This window comes from Porites lutea, chromosome 1, assembly GCF_958299795.1.
Source record: "Porites lutea chromosome 1, jaPorLute2.1, whole genome shotgun sequence".
In the NCBI taxonomy this organism is placed as follows: Eukaryota; Metazoa; Cnidaria; class Anthozoa; order Scleractinia; family Poritidae; genus Porites; species Porites lutea.
In genome coordinates, this window is record NC_133201.1 from 6,118,420 (window position 1) to 6,137,892 (window position 19,473).

At 40.8% G+C, this 19,473-nt stretch overlaps 3 protein-coding genes across 3 annotated transcripts in view; 1 reads left to right on the forward strand and 2 right to left on the reverse strand.

Moving 5' to 3' along the window:
- LOC140943704 (uncharacterized) overlaps positions 1–1,760 on the reverse strand; it is an 11,659-nt gene extending 9,899 nt beyond the window's left edge. Inside the window, exon 1 of the mRNA XM_073392820.1 lies at positions 1,581–1,760. Within this exon, the coding sequence (XP_073248921.1) occupies positions 1,581–1,610 (30 nt within the window). The 5' untranslated portion in view covers positions 1,611–1,760. The remainder of the gene's footprint in view (positions 1–1,580) is intronic.
- The window catches only part of LOC140943727 (ATP-dependent RNA helicase DDX19A-like), a 112,161-nt gene extending 94,031 nt beyond the window's left edge, over positions 1–18,130 (forward strand). The window contains exons 2-11 of the mRNA XM_073392841.1: positions 10,005–10,072; positions 11,484–11,571; positions 12,071–12,221; positions 12,361–12,453; positions 13,148–13,250; positions 13,642–13,756; positions 14,241–14,418; positions 14,847–15,084; positions 15,271–15,450; positions 16,381–18,130. Of these exons, the coding sequence (XP_073248942.1) occupies positions 10,007–10,072; positions 11,484–11,571; positions 12,071–12,221; positions 12,361–12,453; positions 13,148–13,250; positions 13,642–13,756; positions 14,241–14,418; positions 14,847–15,084; positions 15,271–15,450; positions 16,381–16,617 (1,449 nt within the window). The 5' untranslated portion in view covers positions 10,005–10,006 and the 3' untranslated portion in view covers positions 16,618–18,130. The remainder of the gene's footprint in view (positions 1–10,004; positions 10,073–11,483; positions 11,572–12,070; positions 12,222–12,360; positions 12,454–13,147; positions 13,251–13,641; positions 13,757–14,240; positions 14,419–14,846; positions 15,085–15,270; positions 15,451–16,380) is intronic.
- LOC140943749 (UBX domain-containing protein 10-like) lies at positions 8,291–9,733 on the reverse strand. The gene is made up of 2 exons (XM_073392861.1): positions 9,502–9,733; positions 8,291–9,181 (listed from the first exon to the last, which is right to left on the reverse strand). Exons 1-2 carry the CDS (start codon positions 9,611–9,613, stop codon positions 8,367–8,369), a joined length of 927 nt encoding a protein of 308 aa, XP_073248962.1. The 5' UTR covers positions 9,614–9,733; the 3' UTR covers positions 8,291–8,366.
- Positions 18,131–19,473: the final 1,343 nt, after the last annotated feature.

Sequence of the window (19,473 nt, forward strand, 5' to 3'; positions counted from 1 at the left end):
CCTAATCACTATTCTCGGTGCTTAACCCTAATCAGTATCGATCAGTGCTTAACCCTAATCACTATTCTCAGGGGTTAACCCTTAACAACCTCTGCGACCAGTTGAACATTGCATACAAACGGTTCATTGGAAACTAAATGGGAAGGCTCGGTTACTATTCTAAGCTTAGCGGCCAAGCTCCTCAAGAAAGTGATCCCCCCCACAAAATTCTGCCATCCGATGCGGACCACGTGACCCAAAACGCGTTAGCCTCTCGGAATAATGAAGCCTAGGGACTAGGCAATACAAATTGGATAATTTAAGGCTGTGCCATCAATGTGGAGAGTCAAGTGGTATAACACGATGATATCTCTCAAGGCATTTATTCATGACCAAGATTGAGAGAATCGTCAGAATGGATAATTGATTTTTTCTGGAAGTTGATCATTACAGTTTCGAAGCTCTCCTCAAAAACGGGGAATTTCGTGAAAAATCGGGATTTCCCCCGCAGAACCGGGGCCTTTGGCAGGTATGTATAAACTGATAACTTTCTTACAAAAGTCACATGCAAGGTAGGTTTTCCAGCTCACAAGAGGTGACCAAAACTCATCATGAATACTCGGCCCATTCTCCGACAAGTCAAAAATATTGTACAAGCCTATCCATGTTCCTAAACGATAATCGAGCCTCCAGGAAGTAAGGAAATAAGCAAATGGATGGGGAGGGAATGCAATTAAGCAACAAAGTATAAGGAATGGACACTAAATTTGAACTGGAGTGACAAAAAAGTAAAGACAAAGAATTGACTCGGTTGTTTTGAAATAAATTCAGTGTTTCGGACTTCTGTACACGGTTTTTCTCCCGACCTGTCACGCGCTTATAACATGGTTCGAGTTATCGAGGGTAAAATTGTATAGAAATGATCTGAAGGGAATCAAAAATTACTTCGAGTTAGTGGGATGTTCGAGTTATCGAGGGTAAGATTACAGTAAATGTAAGAAGGAAATCCAGGGGAAATCGACTTTGGTTCGAGTTAGCGCGAGGTTCGAGTTATCGGGAGTCAGCTGTAGGTCTCACGGTTCAGTGACAGTTGGGAGAACATATCAAACTGATACGGAATTTTCTCGCTTTAAATGTAACCTAGCTTAACCTAACAAACGAAAAAAAAATTAATGGGCATGTTTCTGAAAAACGTTCGAGTTTCAGTCGTCGAAAAAAGGAAAAAAAGATGATCAAAATAAACTTGTTCAAGATTTAAGCTCAAGACGTTTTTCCAAAAATCGTGATTGGCGCGTGCAAAGCAAAAGATTTTGATGTAAACAATCCGTAAAAACAACAGGAAACGGCTGTACAAGTAAAACTAATTCTATCGTTAATTTACGGTAAAGGGATTGTTGCCTTAATCCGGCTTAGTTTAGCTTTGTCTGCCAAAAAACATTTTTCTTAACTCTTCTGCCCTTATTTTGAACAAACTTTAAAATTTTGGGTTTCTTACGCAAGAAAATATTCAACCAATCGCAAACCGGTATTTTGAGACTACACTATCGGTTTATAATTCCATCAAAAGAGACACTTAGATCGCGATAAAAAGAGGTACTTACCAAAGGAATCACCCAAATAGTAATTCTCATCTTCTAAACGACGAAAACATATCTTCTTGACACTGCCATAGACGAAACTACTGGCAAAAGGTCCACAAAAACAACTTTCGAACTTTTCAGATAACTCTCAAGTTGATTGGTTAATTGAGGGGGATGGCTACTTCGAGAGCCCACCAATAGAATTGATCTTTAGATACTGCATTTTAACGGCATTGCAAAACATGTCGGGGCCGACATAGTTAAGAAACTACGAATCTTTTACACGTAAAATTACGGATGTTGAATAGAACATATTTAACTGATTTAGCACTCTCGTATATTAAAGTTTCTGCCTTTAGTTACGAGCTGGAGGAGGTGAATTGCGGCAGTTACGGATTCACTCAGGGGGGCTCGTGACTTTATTAATGACACACTCTGTTTTACAGAAAATTATAGGCAAGTGTAAAGGAAGTGTAGTAGTGTGGACTCTTTTTTTAGTTAAGATCTTTTAAGTTTAATTTTTGTTGACATATTTAAGATAGTTGACTTATTAAGATTACACCTGATATTGACAGAAGAAATTTGTGTTTCATCTAAACGTATTCAGTACAATTTTCTTTTTTTTTCACCTTAATTTATGCTTTAAGTGCTTAACGACCTGTCAATGTGTAGTTTCAGAAAATATCCATACCCCCCACCCCCAAAGGACGGGCATTTTGCTTTAGAACCCCCACCCCGCTGGAATTTCCATTTCAGGGGGTACTTATCATACCCCCCCCCCCCCAACCTCCTGGAATTTCCCTAATTTTTCAACTTGATTAGGTACCCTTTGGAAAGAATATTTCTTTCAAAAATGTTGTTGCACTATATTATTATGCGAAAGATATTTTTTTCCGGGACAAAATGAGAACAAATCTTTTCATTCATGTGAATACGGTGTCTAATAGTTAGTCAAGGACGTTCTTAGCTAATAACTAGGAGTAATCGGAGCTTAGGAGAGTACGTTCGATATGTTTTTTAGGCCTACAGGTAGCAGTTGAGGGGGAAGGGTGGTTGCCATAGATAAATATGATTATGGCATATTTTGAACGTAAGGGTTGCGTACTGCGAAACCTCAATTTAAACTGTTTATCATTATAAGAAGGTTTTGGAAAGATGTCATATTGTTCGGTTTCAAGTGCTTGTAATCGGAGGGGACATTGGCCAGAGTTCGTCGGGCGTGGAAATAGAACATTTTGTTTTACTGGCGCGATTACAGGGTGCAGTTGCTCCAAGGCCGATTAGAGCTTAACCCGGGATTCTTTTTCTTTCTTCAAAAACATTTCTTCGGATAATTTTCTCTGTTATTTCTAAGGGCATCCAATCATCAACTTGTTGACAAAATGAGTTAAATTGAATTTACTGTTTTAAAAGCTTTCACATCTGAATTCAAACTTCGCACAAACCCTGTCAAAGCCTTCAATGGAATGTGTGTGCGGCTCACGTCAATAACTTTTGGTCTAGCGTGTTGATTTCAGTGCCTCGAGAGTGGCGCTACTGTGGGCTGGTTTATAAGTTTTTGCTAATAAATAACATAGAGTTAAAGTGTTCGTTTGTCCAGTGCCGAAAATATCACAAGTCATGATCAAATGGCGCCGCCGAGCTTCACATCTTGGTAGATTTACTTTGTGGCACAACGGGCCCGAGCTACACACGTGTGTCCGGCTCACGTCAATAACTTTTCCAGTAATTTGGTCGAGCGTGTTGATTTCAGTAACTCGAGAGTGGCGCTACTGTGGGCTGGTTTATAAGTTTTTGCTAATAAATAACATAGAGTTAAAGTGTTCGTTTGTCCAGTGCCGAAAATATCACAAGTCATGATCAAATGGCGCCGCCGAGCTTCACATCTTGGTAGATTTACTTTGTGGCACAACGGGCCCGAGCTACACACGTGTGTCCGGCTCACGTCAATAACTTTTCCAGTAATTTGGTCGAGCGTGTTGATTTCAGTAACTCGAGAGTGGCGCTACTGTGGGCTGGTTTATAAGTTTTTGCTAATAACTAACATAGAGTTAAAGTGTTCGTTTGTCCAGTGCCGAAAATATCACAAGTCATGATCAAATGGCGCCGCCGAGCTTCACAACTCGGTAGATTTACTTTGTGACACATTGGCCTCCGAGCTACACAACTCGGTAAATTAACCTTGTGGTACAATAGACTGCTTGCAGTCCGCCTTTTCTCTTTTAAATCCGTCTAGTTCTTATCTCATCCAGCACGATTGCAAATCAAGACGTTATTATTACTAAAGGGAATGAGATTTTTTCTTCTCGGACTTACGCCCTCGTTTCTCGCGGCTCGCGGCTTTGCCGCTCGCGTGCTTAGGTTTCGCGTACAGTAACTTTGCAAAGAAAAATAGGAGACTGCTCGCAGTCTAGTGGTACAACGGCCGCCGAACTAAACCCGGTTTGATGCATGCACCAGGAGTCGCAGACATTTTCAAAAGACAGTGACTAACCGATGCTGAAAAATATGAAGGCTTAATCCAAAGTAAACTTTAACAGCAAATTTCTGAAAGATGAACGCTTTGGACGATTCAGCAAACACAGATCGATGTACTCTTTAGGAAGATTCAGCAAACTTTTTAAAAGATGAACGCTTTACGAAGAATATCAGACCTTAGCAAACCTCTTTGAAAGATGAACGCCGCGGACACAAGAATCACCACATGAGTTATCGCGTCAAAGTAAGGCAAATCGTAAGTAAGCGCCTCAAAGCGAGGTAAATGTGTGTCGACGACGAAAATGCATTCTCAAAAAAATCTACCTTATTAATTCCACAGGAGACCCAATAATGCACAGAACACCCAACACAAATTAGGGGTTGCGTTCTCGTACCTCGAACGCAATCAACCATAGAAGCGATACCTTACACCTATTACTCGCTACACGAATAATTTCATCTTCAAAAGAACCAGTCACATTCAAACTAAACACCACGTGAACTTCCATTACTTCGTTTTCGGTTAGAACATGTTACAAGAAGCCTCAGAACACGACCAAATTATAACCGGAAATTTATTCATGAGCTGAAAACTATCGCGTAAGCGATGAAAAATGCATTTAGCCGACCGTAGAAAAAAGATAATCATTGTAACCTCGTCCCCAGCCCCACCCATTTTTTAAGGGAAAAGCCCTCGGGACGAGGTTGTGATCATTGCAAATAATAATACTTGCTTTGAAACGTAGACATATTAAATTCTGCAAGCAGAATACTGCAATGCTGATCGTACTACGTGAAAATTAACTCTGCAAGACATCAACACGACACCGAAAGAACTCAAAACAGAGCGGGATTGTAGCCATAGACAGCTGTTTCGCCCTCTTTGGGGCTCGTCAGTATGGCGTAACAACACAGAAAACTCTGGTGAAAAATATCCGCGCACTCTGATTTAAGCCCTGACCTAGAACTCTCAACACCCACAGAATCACGGCATACAGCGTGTCTTCTGGGGGGCAAGAGTCCAAGTTCCAATTGCCAAGTTGCAGTCCTTTGTGGTTAATGTTTTTGTTTTGAAACACCGGCCAAACAGTAAAATAACTGATAGCTTGCTCAACAGAGAAGCTGTTATTTATTAATAACTCACCGATCTTACTCAGACCCCGTAGAAGAAAACCTCTGTAAGCGACCCCCACCCCCTCGGAAATTGCCTCCTTTTCGACCCCCGCTCCCCTCGGAATTTCCGTTGCCCTCCGTAGGGGGGGGGGGGATGGATATTTTCTGTAAATTTTCGCAACTTTACGCGAGTTATATCTTCGTCCCTTAGGACATATCAAGGAAATATCACTCTCAAATTTAGCAATTTTACTAATCGATTAATTTTCCCTAACTAGTCCAAGTTAAAAGTTGAAATAACCGTGGAAGGTCTAGGCCCAGAAACGGAAATCGGTGAAGATTTCTGCCGGTATAAAATATATTTCAGAGCAAGCCTGTGGACCTAACTTATCACTGCAAAACTGCAAAACCAATGGAACCTAACAGAAACGGATGTTGAACCACACACACAAGTTGGCTCAGCTATGGCACAACTTAGTGTCGGACTGTCTTATGTAAATTAGCCGAATAAAACAGCTGTTGCCGATAACAAAAAGTAAAAAAAAAAAAACCGGTTTAGCAAACTTTGCATGTAAAATGTATTCTATGTGTTAAGAAACGAGCCTAACCTCGCGATAATCATTGGGCACCAAGCATACCTTGCTACTACGGCCGCTTTCGGTGATTTGTCCCGGCAAATTACCCACTTGTCCTGCCTTGTCCCCAGTCACTCGCAAACATGGAAAGTGGAGAAGAAGGGACCATCACTCCCCTCTCGCGTTAGCCTACGAGCAAGCTCTCCTATTTGGGCAAGCGAAGTGAGCCTCGCGAGAACGCGCGAGCACCCCCTCGCGGCTTCGCCGCTCGCTCGCGTGTTCTCGCGAGACTCGTTTCACTCGCCGCAATAGGAGAGCTTGCTCGCAGGCTACTCTCGCGTTTCTCGCTTTTCTCGCTTAGTGCTCCCTAAGAGAAGGCAGCCACATGTCCCAAAACGTGTCATTCGGTTTTGCAGTGCTGTTGTTTTGTTCAAGCTTGTTAAAGGAAATTCTGCTCCTTTTTTCAATTTTAATTAATTCCAAAAACCGAAACGCCGGGTGATGCAAAACACCTGACAGTCATGCCTCCTGCATTCCATCAAAAAATTTTACCAATTTACCCCTCCCCTCCTTAGGCCTATAAGAATCCAAATACAAATACATGCGGTCCATAAAACTGTAGTCTGCTACACAGCCGTTTTTAGTGTCATCACGCAACGCTCCTCCCCACTAACGGGGAGGGGAGGAGGGGAGAAGCGTTGCGTGACTACACTAAAAATAGTCTACTACACAGCTGTTTTTAGAGTCGTCACGCAATGCTCCTCCCCACTGTGGGGAGGACCGTTGCGTGATGACACTAAAAACGGCTGTGTAGCAGATTAATAAAACTGGGAATTGACCGTTATACTATGTTGCGCACTCTTTTATACAATCATTCTGAGTTCACATAAATTAAACTACATGTACTCTGATAACTGCAGCCTTATGTCCCGCTCAGGAAACAGAGGAAATGAAACTATGGGTAACAAAAACATTCTGATAACTAAGCAGTCTATAAATTAAAAACAATAAATAATATGTACAGAAGAATAAAGTGAATAATTATACGTATACATGTAGATACAACCTACAGCTGTACACTCAAAATAAAATGCATGTTTTGAACACTTTTTACAACATTTACATGAGCTATCCAATAAATAATATAATTGATTTTGTATTCCACACGTTGCTATATGCTTATCATGTACTTATGATGGAGTCACGCCATCAACCTGGACATTCTCCACTTTAGAAATGAGATGGAAACTTGGCCAATTTGACTTTTGTAAAGACGTCTGGGACTGTTAAAGGGCAATAGTGACCAGCACATCCTCAGTAATACGGGGTTGTCAATAAGGGTTGGTAGCCGGCCAAAACTGCCGGCTAGTTAGCCATCCTTAGCTGGCTACATACTTTCATCTTCTTCTACCATAACTGCTAACAAAAAATAAGCACCATCGAATGCAATATTGTAAAGCATATGTTTCCCAATTTTGAATGACATTGAACGCATATTTAAACAAGTTTAGATCTGGGACATTTCGATGGCATTTTTCCCAGTCTTGCATGTATTCTGACAAAGCAACATACGGCGTCCACAGTGGAAAATACCTCTTGAAAAGACCTGGAAATGCCATTTCCAAGACTCTAAATTTCAAAATGTCCCTAGATGCCTGGACCCTCCAGAACTTGTGCCTTTGGTGCGAGTTCCAAAGCCGCCCACTACTCATTTAAGATCAGCCTGCTACTTGAAATCTTTTTGACAGCCCTGAGTAAGAATCCCAGAAGTGTTTTTCTTGTTTCTAGAGTAGCATTTAGTAAAAATCCTTTTAACAGGATCAAACTACAAACAGAAAACGATCTGTGAAGTCTACATCTGTCTTCGTTGCCCTGTGTATTTAAAAGGGCCGAAACTGGAACTCAAAGTAAAGGCTCAACAGTATTTTGAAGGCTCTTTTTACATGTTTGAAAAAAAAAACTGAGCAGATGTTTCTCTCTTGCATGGCTTTTAGTGGTTATGACAAGTCATTTGCGTCGCATGTCAGTTGTGTAGATGGTTTGTTTACACCCTGACAAAAATGTTTCTTTTGGGGCATAAACAAACCAACTAAGTAACTGACATGCCATGCAAATGGCTTGAAGGCTCCTAAATGCTGAAAGCCATTCAAGGGAGTAACCTCTGCTCGCAGGGTATTGAGGTACAAGGTCCAAGAGTAAAGCTGCACTTTTGGTTGCCTCATTTTCTTTCTGTTTACCATGCAGGAGGTTAAGTTAACATAGCTCTAAAATGGAAACTTTACCTCATCACCACCTTATAATTTTGACAATATTTTTTTTGGCCCAAATGAACAAAAACACCAACTTATAACCTTCTTAATCCAGGGGTTTCAATAATAATAAATTGAAGTAGCCAGATTTTATGATATGTCATTTGTTTACAACATCATAAGCACTAGTTGCTTCTTCTTTTGGGGAGAAAAGTAGCCGACTTCTCTAAGAAAAATGACCGACGCATTTTGTCTGTCATCAGTGCTTATTGAAACCCCTGCTAATCCAAACACTCCCTTCATAAGACCACCTCAAAAAATTTACCAGATTTCCATCGCCCTTGGGTGGTTGAATTGAATGGGAATCTCTATGATGACAAGAAGGGGTTTAGTTATTTACTATTGTTATCTAATGGTACCAAGTCTTCAAGATAGACAACTGTTCTTGAGTTTATCCCAGCTTGTGACAAACTTAGAGAAAAATTATCAAAAACTCTTCTGGGCACCTCATTTGTGCAAATGAGGCAGGGAGGAAGCTCGTCCTTAGTAACTGATGCGGCAAATGCAATCACTGCGCCTAGAGTGTCTGTGGGTCTAAACCATCTCTCATGACGAGTACCATCCAATAGTTTTATGGCAAGATTAAGTCTCTCTGGCTCTGCATCTGTTGGTTCATCAGGGAGGGAGTAGCGTAATGATAGTCTTGCAGTAGCTTTTGACAAGGTTATCACATTATCAGTATCATTGCTGTCAGTTTGTGTTCTTGTTCTACTTTGAGATAATTCACTTAAAGAATGGTAATTGTCAGTCTTGGGAACAAGCTCTGTGCCTATAGAAGGAAGGGGCTTGTACTTTGAAAAAGATAGCTGTGGTTTTAGTGGTGGGGAACAGGAAACTGGATCTCCAACATCAGACAAACTCTCTCTTGAAACTTTTCTTTCTCTTCCAACATGGGAGTTAGGACGCACCCGCCCTTTGGCTGATTTGGGGCGACCACCTGTCTTTTGTCTGGACGGAGGCCTTGGAACAAAGACAGCACCATGAGAAGAGATCAGCTCTTCTGAGCTTCGACGTTGAAGGTTACTTCCCCCATCATACAGAGACCTTTGTTGGGGTGACTGTGCTGCAGTTTGCAAGGGACTGTCAAGAGATCTGCTGCTTGTGGGTCTTTCGCCATGACGTGATAAAGGACGTTCACCAAAATTTTCTGCAATAAAAATATTTGAACAAAAATGTTGAAGATTACAAGTGACAATGACTCCAATCCACAGGTTTGATACAAAAACTGGCCAATTGGACCTTTTTACTGGATTCAAAATACGGCAGTAAGCAGCAAAGGAAGTTATCTTTGCTAACTCTCTACATTTTCTGCTACACCAGGGGGGATCCTGCAACATTCGAGAAAGGGTGGGTGTCATTTTCTGATTTCTTCCACTATTTTACTGTGATCTTCACCTTTAGGGGCCAGCTGAAATTAATGTACGATTTCGTGAAATGCACAGTGAATTTTCTTAACATTTTTCTTACCTCCACTAATACGTCTCACTCCAGACGAAGCTGGCATTTTGGCTTTTACCGAATGAGGAATCGTTTGTTTATTCTGCGTTGCAGATTCTGTGAGTTCGTTCGCTGGGTACATCGTCAAATGTCCGCCGCCATACTCGTTGTATCCTTTGCTTAGCAACTTCCGAGCATATCCCGGATATTTATCGATCTGTTACCGAAGAACGTTGCTGGAACTTTTTGGGCATTTGTAGAACTAAAAAGCTGGTGGAAGCGTATTTCGTTGAAAATTGATGTAAAGTATTCAAGGAAATTTCAACCCGACAAGACGTCCGTTTCATTTTCCTATTTTCCCGAGGGAATAGGATTTTCAAGGAGCGCTCAGCGGTTTCACGGGATTTTATTGATTGGTGTTACTAGATCCCAAGCCTCTTTCAAAAACACCGGAAACAGACCACAGTGTTCAAGATCAGCTAGTCTTCGGAATATCTTTCGTTTCACTGTTCATGATCGAAATTTTCTTGTAGCAATGACTACCGCTGATGAAGACTGGGCGGCTGAAGTTGATGAGCAAGAGCGGCAAATCTCTGGAGAAGTAAGTTACTGTCGCCGCGGTTAGAATTCCATAACGCTTCATTCTTTGAAACACGTGCGAATGATTTCGCATGTACGTTTCGGCGTCCTCTGCTTATAACTGTTGGAAATAGTTTTGAAGCTTTAGCTTGACGAATTAATGAATTTTCATTTAGTAGCTCGTGTGTTATCTTAACCAATTTTGGTTGTATAATTTATAAACACCCATCAAACCGTTGAATGATGGCTTCATTTTGATGCAGAGTTTTAAGCTGACATGTCGATCCAGGGAAAAAAGAAGAGTGTGTTGATATTACACCTTCATATTCACTTTCATTTCATAGGAAATGCACTGGTTTTTAGACTTTTCTTCCCTTGTGGTAGTGAATAAAATCATTGATAAGGCAAGATATTTTGGACAAGCCTCCTTGTTCAGGAACTCATATGCAGCTTTTTAACCACAGAGATGGCCAAGAAAAACGATCATTTTTTTTTTCAAGGGTTTTGGTATTAAAGGCCTAGTCATTGCAAGCATGCCCTTTCTCTTCCTTCTGATCGTGGGCATTTTCAAAAATTAAACATTCTGGCTCCCCCAAGGATTTTCACTTGTGTTAAATTATGTTTTAAATGTCAAATTTTTCATCATTCACTACATCCTAGGGGCTTTCCACGCTTAGTGCTTAAAAACCAGTGCCTGGGCACTGGCACAAAGTGGTGTTGTGTTCACACTTGAAATACCTGATATGTGACTGTATACATAGTTACTCCTTTTCGCCTTGTCAGACTCCATTTTGAAACATGAGCTTAGTAGTGACAACAAAGCAGTGTACTGCCTGGAACTTACAAAAATTGTGTGCCGATAGGGACCCAGTGCCTACTTTTGTGCCCAAGAACAAGGTCGAGACCTTATACTTGGGCACCAGCACTGTGCCCGAATTCTACAGTGGGTACTTGAAAAATGGTGCATTCACATTAGTGCCCAGTGAGTACCGTATTTGGGCACCGAGTGTAAACGCTGTGTTATATAATGTGTCATGATAGGAACAATAAGCAAGAGATCTAATGATCATTTAGAGTAGTATTGTCGGGAGATTTACCTGAGAAAAAAGCCAAAAATTCAATGACATTTTGTGATGCCACCACTGGTTTTCCCAGGAAATGACCCGCTGAGGAGCAAGGGCAGAAACTCTAGACTGATGGCATTTCACTAACCAGATTTGTGTAGTGATTCTGATTGGTTAATGCAAATTTCCCTCACCGCATAACAAATCAGAAGCATTGCCCATATCTGGGTAGCGACACATCATCAGTATGGAATTTCTGCACTCATTCCCCACATGGAAAACAGTGATGGTGGCCCAAAATGTTGGCTTTTTTCTCAGGCTTCTACTGACACCCTTTTTGACTTTCATATTTTTATTCACTATTTGCAGGTTGATAAGTTGAAATTAAGTAACACAAGTACGAGTACCACTAAACCAACTGAGGAAAAGCAAGCTAATACAGAAGAAGAGGATAATGGTACAAATAAAATGCAAGCTCATTGCTCAGTGACATATTTTGTAATAATATTAATGTTCATACTAATCATAGCTATCAGCTGTCCTGATTGGCTATCAACTGTCCTGATTTCAGCACTAACAGGACAGTGTAATAGGACAGTACGCGTTATGCCTAAGTAATTTGACAGTACGTGCCATCGGCCGCGCGCACTAAGTGGCTTTTTTTTAACTTCTAGAAAAAGCTATCGTAATTCCTTGTGTTTTAATTTTAAAAAAGGACCAAATCTCACAAACTTTGTTATACTTATGATTAATTAGTTACAGAACTTTCTGTCATCCAATGTGGTCTGTAATCATACTCGTGATTAAACAAATCGGACTCCCGCTATGCAGTCGTCCAATTTTGTTAATCACTTTTATGATTACAGACCGAATTGGATTCCACTCAGTCCTTAGTACCATTATTTATACTTTTATCAATACTAAAACCCCATACCGGCATTGTCTTTCTTCCACAGAGCAGACTAAGGCTACAGACCTTGCAGATGCTTCTTTTTTGATGAAAGTGTTAAGAAGTAAACTTGTTAAGACCAAGAATGAGGTTGAAGTACAGAAAAATGACCCAAGTTCACCCTTGTACTCTGTCAAGTCATTTGAGGAATTACCACTGTAAGTACTGACCAACATTCTATTTCTTTTTCCTCCTGACATGAAAGGATTTTAAATTTCAAAGGTTTATCAGTGACTATTGCCAGTAACTATTATGATTATCATAAAATAATATAATCTGTGTTGTATTTTTTATCAGGTCAGAACAACTCCGTCGTGGTGTCTATGATATGGGTTTTAACAAACCATCCAAGATTCAGGAAACAGCACTACCCATGCTCTTAGCTGATCCGTGAGTTACATGTACTGCATGTTTAATCCCTTGAATTAATTTTATAATAGTGTCCACAGTCTTCACATAATCAACACTGCTGAACTAGTAAAACCATATAACCAGAATAATTTAATGTGAAATATTATTATAATACAGTGTGCCCATATTAAGCGAGATAAAACATTAATCATGAATAAATTTCTTTTCTCCGTGGGTACTTACCTTGACTCTCCTCTTCATGCTCCATTACTCATAAGGCCTCTGACTTGTCCTTGAAAAGTGTTTCTGGTATCATTAATATTTTTTTATGGGAATGAGACATTAACTCACTCCTCAACCCCCAACCTGGTGGGGCTAGGCATTGCAATTTTATTCATCTGGTCCCAGTTGTTCAAAAGGTAGATAACACTATCCACTGGATAGCACAATTTTATTGGTTTACTTAACATGTATCAATTGGATAGTGATTTACCCGGTGGATAGCGCTATCCAACTTTTAAACAACTTGGGCCTGGCCTTTCACCCAAAACCTGCGCAACACAGTTGAACCCACCAAAATTTGAGGTTCCAACCACTATACAGTGTAGTTTTCAGGGTCATTGAGGGACACGGACCTTCCCTCCATGTTACAAAGGCGCAACATGTTTGGAAGGTGTCTTGGTGGGTGTCAAGTGGCAGTTGGATAAATGTTTGCTTTTTTGTTTGATGTTAGACCGAACAATATGATAGCTCAATCACAGTCTGGAACAGGAAAAACTGCAGCATTTGTTTTGTCCATGCTTAGCAGAGTAGATGCAACAAAAAACTACCCTCAGGTATTATTTTGTTTTACTTCTTGTATGTTCCTTCCTCCTGCACAACTTGTAAAAAAAACAGATTCGTTGAGGTACTTGCAAAGTGTGAAACTGTAAAATAAGGTGTAAGCTTTATGGCATCATTTTTGTGTCTCGCTTGTTCACCCAACAGACTGAGAAAAAAAGAAACTGCTTTTGGTCTACTGCTAATAATTGGTGTAATTTGAATATTGTTTGGTCACACTGTAGGATTTCGTCTTAAGACTCAAAAGTAGAAAGCACTTAAAAATTCCTTCTTCCTCTCTTGTAGTGAAAGAGTTACATCAGGAACAAACTTGAAGTGTTAGATGATGAATTTGTTTACATCAAGCTGAATTGTTGGAATGAACTGATTTGTTGTACTTTTATCAAGGTTATCTGTATTTCACCTACATATGAGCTTGCACTACAAACAGGACAAGTGGCAGAAAAGATGGGCAAATTCTGCCCTGAGGTCAAGATTGGTTATGCAGTGAGGGGGGAGAGAGGTGAGAAACTTGAGCCAGGAAAAATAATTGTGCAAGACATACATGTAGGCCTCAAGGGGGGATACCATCCTGTCTCGCTCAGGGGTGTAAATTTTGGATTTTTTGTCTTACTTACTAAGACAAAAAGTAAAATGCCAATATTTTTAGCATCTTAGGTCTTGTTTGGGGCTGTGGTCAAAAAAAGCTTGAGCCTTTCCTCTATTGGTTTCCTTAAGGGGTTTAATTCAATGTTTGGTATAAGCACCATAAAAAATTATTACTGAGGAACTGTAATCAATCCTTCTCAACAAAAGGTTTTTTTCTGTGTTAGTTGAAAATAATGACCTTGTGGCTAGCTACAGCTTACGTCTTTTTTTTCACCCTGAATAAGGCCCATAAATATGGCTTAGCATTGTTTTTATTTTGTCGGTGAAGAAAATGATTATTGTATATTCCATAAACGGCCTCTAATGTTCTTAATCCCCTCTCCTTCTCCTTTCTATAGTGTCAAGAGGTCAGAAAGTTACAGATCACATAATATTTGCTACACCCGGAACTCTACTAGACTGGATTCTCCGCAACCGAGCACTGGACCCCAAAAAAATCAAGATGTTTGTTTTAGATGAGGCTGATGTCATGATAGCACAACAGGGACACCAGGATCAGTCCATTAGAATACACAAGTAAGGCTACTTCCCTTTTGTCATACTTACGGATGAAACTGGCAAAAAGATCTCTGTTACGTCCTTTTAATGAGATTATAAAATTAATAATCATAGTTACTGGGAGTTTTTGTGTTGACCAGTAGATGATTACATTGTGCAAATGCATTTGTCTTATTTCCACAGAGGTTTGCCCTCTGGTTTGCTTTGAATAGCTTTACCGCTCTTTTCCCTTTTGTTTGCTTCCTTCCACCCACCCACCTCTTTGTTCCTTGGAAGGAACTCCATTCGGTTAAGTTGTCTTTTTTTGATCTTTAATATTCTCCACTGAGAGACTAGTGTGACAGGTTCCAAGGGCAGATAGCCCATGGCAGGTTGTCATTGTTACCCCCGCTTTAGTTGCAATTCGAATACTGAACTTAAGAAATAATGTATTTCCTCTTCTCTAGGACCCTGCCTAAAGATTGCCAAATGCTTCTGTTCTCTGCAACCTACGACGACGAGGTGATGAAATTTGCTAAGACAGTAGTACCAGACCCTATCATCATTCGGCTGCGTCGGGAAGAGGAGAGCCTGGACAATATCAAGCAGTACTATGTGGTGTGTCGTGACAAAGAGGAAAAGTTCCAGGCCCTCTCTAACATGTATGGCGTTGTGTCTATTGGACAGTGTATCGTTTTCTGTCACGTAAGTGTTAAAATAAATTCCTTCCCTCCCCCTTCTTTTTCCTTTTGCCTTTCCCCTGATTCCCATCCAAATCCTTCCTCGCCCCAGGGAACGACTGCAAAGCGGCTTAAATTTTAGTTGCTGTTTTGGGAAATTTTTCGTAACCCCAGGATGCTTTTACATTTGTATATCCCTGTGTCATGTCAGACTCGGAAGGCCGCCTCTTGGTTGGCAGAGAAGATGACAGCGGATGGTCATTCAGTAGCGCTGTTGTCAGGCGAGATCACAGTGGAACAGCGACTAGCAGTATTAAACAGATTCCGCGACGGCAAGGAGAAACTGCTGATAACAACTAATGTCAGTGCCAGAGGCATCGATGTGGAACAAGTAAGTACGCATTGGCCACCATTAGAATCAAAGACCCACCCCCTAGTATTAAAACATGGATTTTGAGTTTGTGCATGACAAAATCATAATATGTAATGACATCGGAAATCACAGTAAGGTACCAGAATTTTAAACAGCAATGAAAAATGTAAAAAACATAAATCTCATTAGATATAAAATAGTAAGTAGGAGCCAAGTAAGAGTGCGGGTAGGTCCTGTATGTTACTCCATGAAAATTAGGGTAGGGATGTATGGTATGTAATATGCTCCTTAACTTACCTTATTTTAGACCATAGTGATTGGGCCAGTTTTCAAATTTTGATTCTATGTCTGCCAGAACTACCAAAAGGTTATTATTTTCAGTGCTCCCTGATGAAATTTGTTTGATATCCTCTTCGTGACTCCATAGGAGCATTTTTTGTATGGGTTAACCCTTTAAGTCCCAATGGTGACCAACATCAATTTTCTCCTGACGATATCCATATAAATAAATAAATGTCAAGAGATTAGGTTAAGAGAACTAGTAAAATAAAGAGACCTAAGAGAAAATGCCTTGATCTTTTAACAAATTCTCTCAACACATTCTTTAAGGAAATGTATAGAGATCAGTTTGAAGAATTTGTATGTGGATATTAGGGCTTAAAGGGTTAAGGGACTAAGTAATGACTTGAGCACAGAATTGATCAAACAGAGCAATTCCCTTGTGACATAGCCTCCCCCCCCCCCCCCCCCTCACAATTCCTTAGTGACGCCAGTGAGGCTTTAGGGCCTGTTTACATGTAAATGTGATCAAATTAAAATGAGAGATTATATGGACAGAGGGGTTACCCCACCTAAGCAGGTTACACCACCTACCTGGGGTCCCCTACCTCCATGTAAACGGGCCCTTCGTAATACGATGTTGTTTTGTTTTTTGTTTTGTTGCCATAGGTTACTGTCGTAATAAATTACGATATGCCAGTCGAGCCCACGGGTAAACCGGATTTCGAAACATACTTGCACAGGATCGGCAGGACTGGCCGGTTTGGCAAGAGCGGCATTGCCGTCAACTTCGTTGATGGTCAGCGGTCTATGACGATCATGAAGAAAATCGAAGAACATTTTGGCAAGAAAATAACGCTCTTGCAGGCTGATGACGTGGATGAACTTGAGAAACTGGGCAACTAACTTGAATCGCCAAAGTTATGGAAATAGATAAGAGTTATTTAACAAGGAGTGTTACACAAGGAAATAACTCTTGCAACCTCACGCTAAAGTCTCTCTAAGAATTTCATTCCAGCCTAGAAGTTTAACTTCCTATAGAACATTTGCAGCGCTTTGGTGAGGTGTGTAAATGATTTTCAACAAGCGTGATATAACAGTGTTCTGTACATGGTAGTTTTAATAATCTAACTTAATCATTGGCTAAGCTGTATTTTGCGTCCAACGGGATACTTGGCAACTAAAGTGTTTCGCAGAAAATACTAGTAGCTGTTTGCTTTTCAGTTATATTTATGGATGAAATTGTGGATTAGTTATCTTTTGAAATGTGTTACTGGCCGTAAAGCTTTTATTTGAATGTAGCAAATCGTTTTTCAGAGACTACAAGCAGTCTCTCTTTTTTTAGTCCGTCGAGCAAAACGAAAATGACCTCGCTAAATCTGAAGAACAAGAGAGACTGCTCGCAGTCTACGTGTTTTACGGCATAATAAACAGCTGAAGATTGCTAAGGACTTAGGTACATTACGGATTAAAGAACGTACGAGAGCCATTGCTAACTTTTCGAAACGCCCTCGAATCATTCCTTGTGTAACACCTCCTTCGACAAACGTTGTGTTCTAGCTGGCGCAAACATTTCAGGACATCTTTGATGAGATATTGTAGAGGGGATTGATAATCAGTTGCGACGTTCTATTACGCCATTCATAAAAGAAATTGTTACGTCATTTATAGGATTATACTCTGTTATGTTTTTTAATTATTTCAGTGTAGCATAGAAACAATATGTGCACGCCGATGTAAGAAAGGTTTAACTATCGCGGTGCGTGTACATGTCTTTCATGAGTCCAAGGTGTTTGAGTGAACAGGGCATTTTTTAACGAACGTGTTCCCAAAATTAAAAGCATTTTGCTGCTAGTTTTCAAGCCCCTTTAAAAGATACCGGAAAAGATCACTGCGTTTTGTCCGCAGGAATGCCAAGCTCACGAGTAAGAATCATTGTTGAGTAACAGAAATATTATAAGGGTTTGTGTGGGGATTTTAGTGAGTGTATTTATGAGTGGAACTTCTTACCTTGCTTCCTTGGTTATTTCTGCAGTTTATTTTTGCCGTTTCAGCAAGATTTTTGCGTGTCTTAGTAAGGCCCAAAATGCTAACAGCACACCATAAATGAAATAAGACAGGACTCATACAGCATAAGAAGTTCTCATGTATTTTTATTGGTATTTTTGAACCCTTTACAACGATTGCTAAAATCGCCACACAAACCCTTACAATACTTTGGTTACGAAACAACACGTTCTCACACGCTAGCTTGGGTGTCCTTTGGTTTGTCAACACCCGTCTGATCAACAGGCAAAAATTCGGAAAAATATCGTTCCTTTTGCTTAAAAGGTGACGGAAAAAATTGCGACAGCCATGCCTTGTAGAGCAGATCAACGGTTCTAAGAAAAACAGAATATTAAATCAAAATGTCAAACAATGCAAGAGACTTTGTTTGATTGGTTGATAAAATGAAGGTTAGTCCGGGCAGGAGCCGATTACTTGGTCTGGGTCAGAGGGCATTACGTGGGTTGGGTTCTTTGGAAATCCGATTTAAAACATCGTATCTCCAGCAGCAAGCTTTATAGAGTATTTCAAACTCAATCCCGAACTTTCCCAACGACTGGGTTAATGATACGGCCAATTTTCCACTTTGCTTTGTTCTTCGTCGTGTCTTTTATCAGTACAAGTGAACCCTTTTCCAAGTCGTACCATGTCGCGCTTCGGGCCGAGAGTTAAAACGCTCCTGCAAGGCGTGAAGGTACTCATTTAGCCAACGGCGGGTCTTCAAATATCTTGGTCGTCTGGTCATCTCTTCCCTGTCGCTCATCTCATCGCGATTTTCTTCGAGGTAAGGTGCTGGTTGCCCACGCAACAGTAGATTTGGTGTGATTACGGGTGTTTCAAATTATTCTCCCATGTGGCAAAGGGGTCGGTTGTTCAGGAATGATTCCAGGTCTAACAAAACTTCCTCAAGCTCTTCAAATCTCAGCAACGCTCGTCCAATTGCTTTAGGAGGAGCGTTCTTAATAGACTGCAAAACAGTCGGTTTTTTTCTCAAACTCAGTAAAGAAATCAGTAACGCGTGGCGTAACAGTCTTACGCGCGCGAAGCGCCCGGGCCTCACACGCCCGTAGGGCGAGAGAAAAAAGCGTCTCTCCCCAGTCTCGCTCTCTGTTTTCAGCCTCGTTCCAGACCTTTTGTTTGACTGTTCGCGCGTACTTGAATGCGCAGAAATACGGACTGTTTTGCAGTCTACGTTCTTAATTATGCCAATCAATCAACCTCTTGAAGAATCCGCCCCACCACGGCGCGCGGGACATGTTAAATTTCCATCCGATCTCCTTTGTGGCTAGATAGTTAAAGAGGTTCTCGTCTTCCTGTAGGGTCAATAGCCACTTCTTCATTGCTTGGAAGGTCTTGGCGTTGTTACTGACTATCAGATCTGGCGCGCCTCGTCGCACAACGAACTCTTTTAAGCCTCGTTTGAACTCTTCGGCTGTCATGTCCTTACAAAGCTTCAAGTGTACCGCCCTTGTACTTGCGCATGTGAACAGTGCAACGTAAGCTTTTCCAGTCTCGCTTCCAGATTTGTACAGGAGTGGCCCAGCCAAGTCTACCCCGGTGACGTTAAACGGTTCGGTGAATTATGTTCTGAACTTCGGTAAGGCTCAGGTGGGTGGAGCATTTAGGACTGTCACGCGGTATTTCTTGCAATAGTTACAACTACGTCGAACACTCTTAACCAGGGATCTCAGTCTTAGAACCCAATACCTCTGTCAC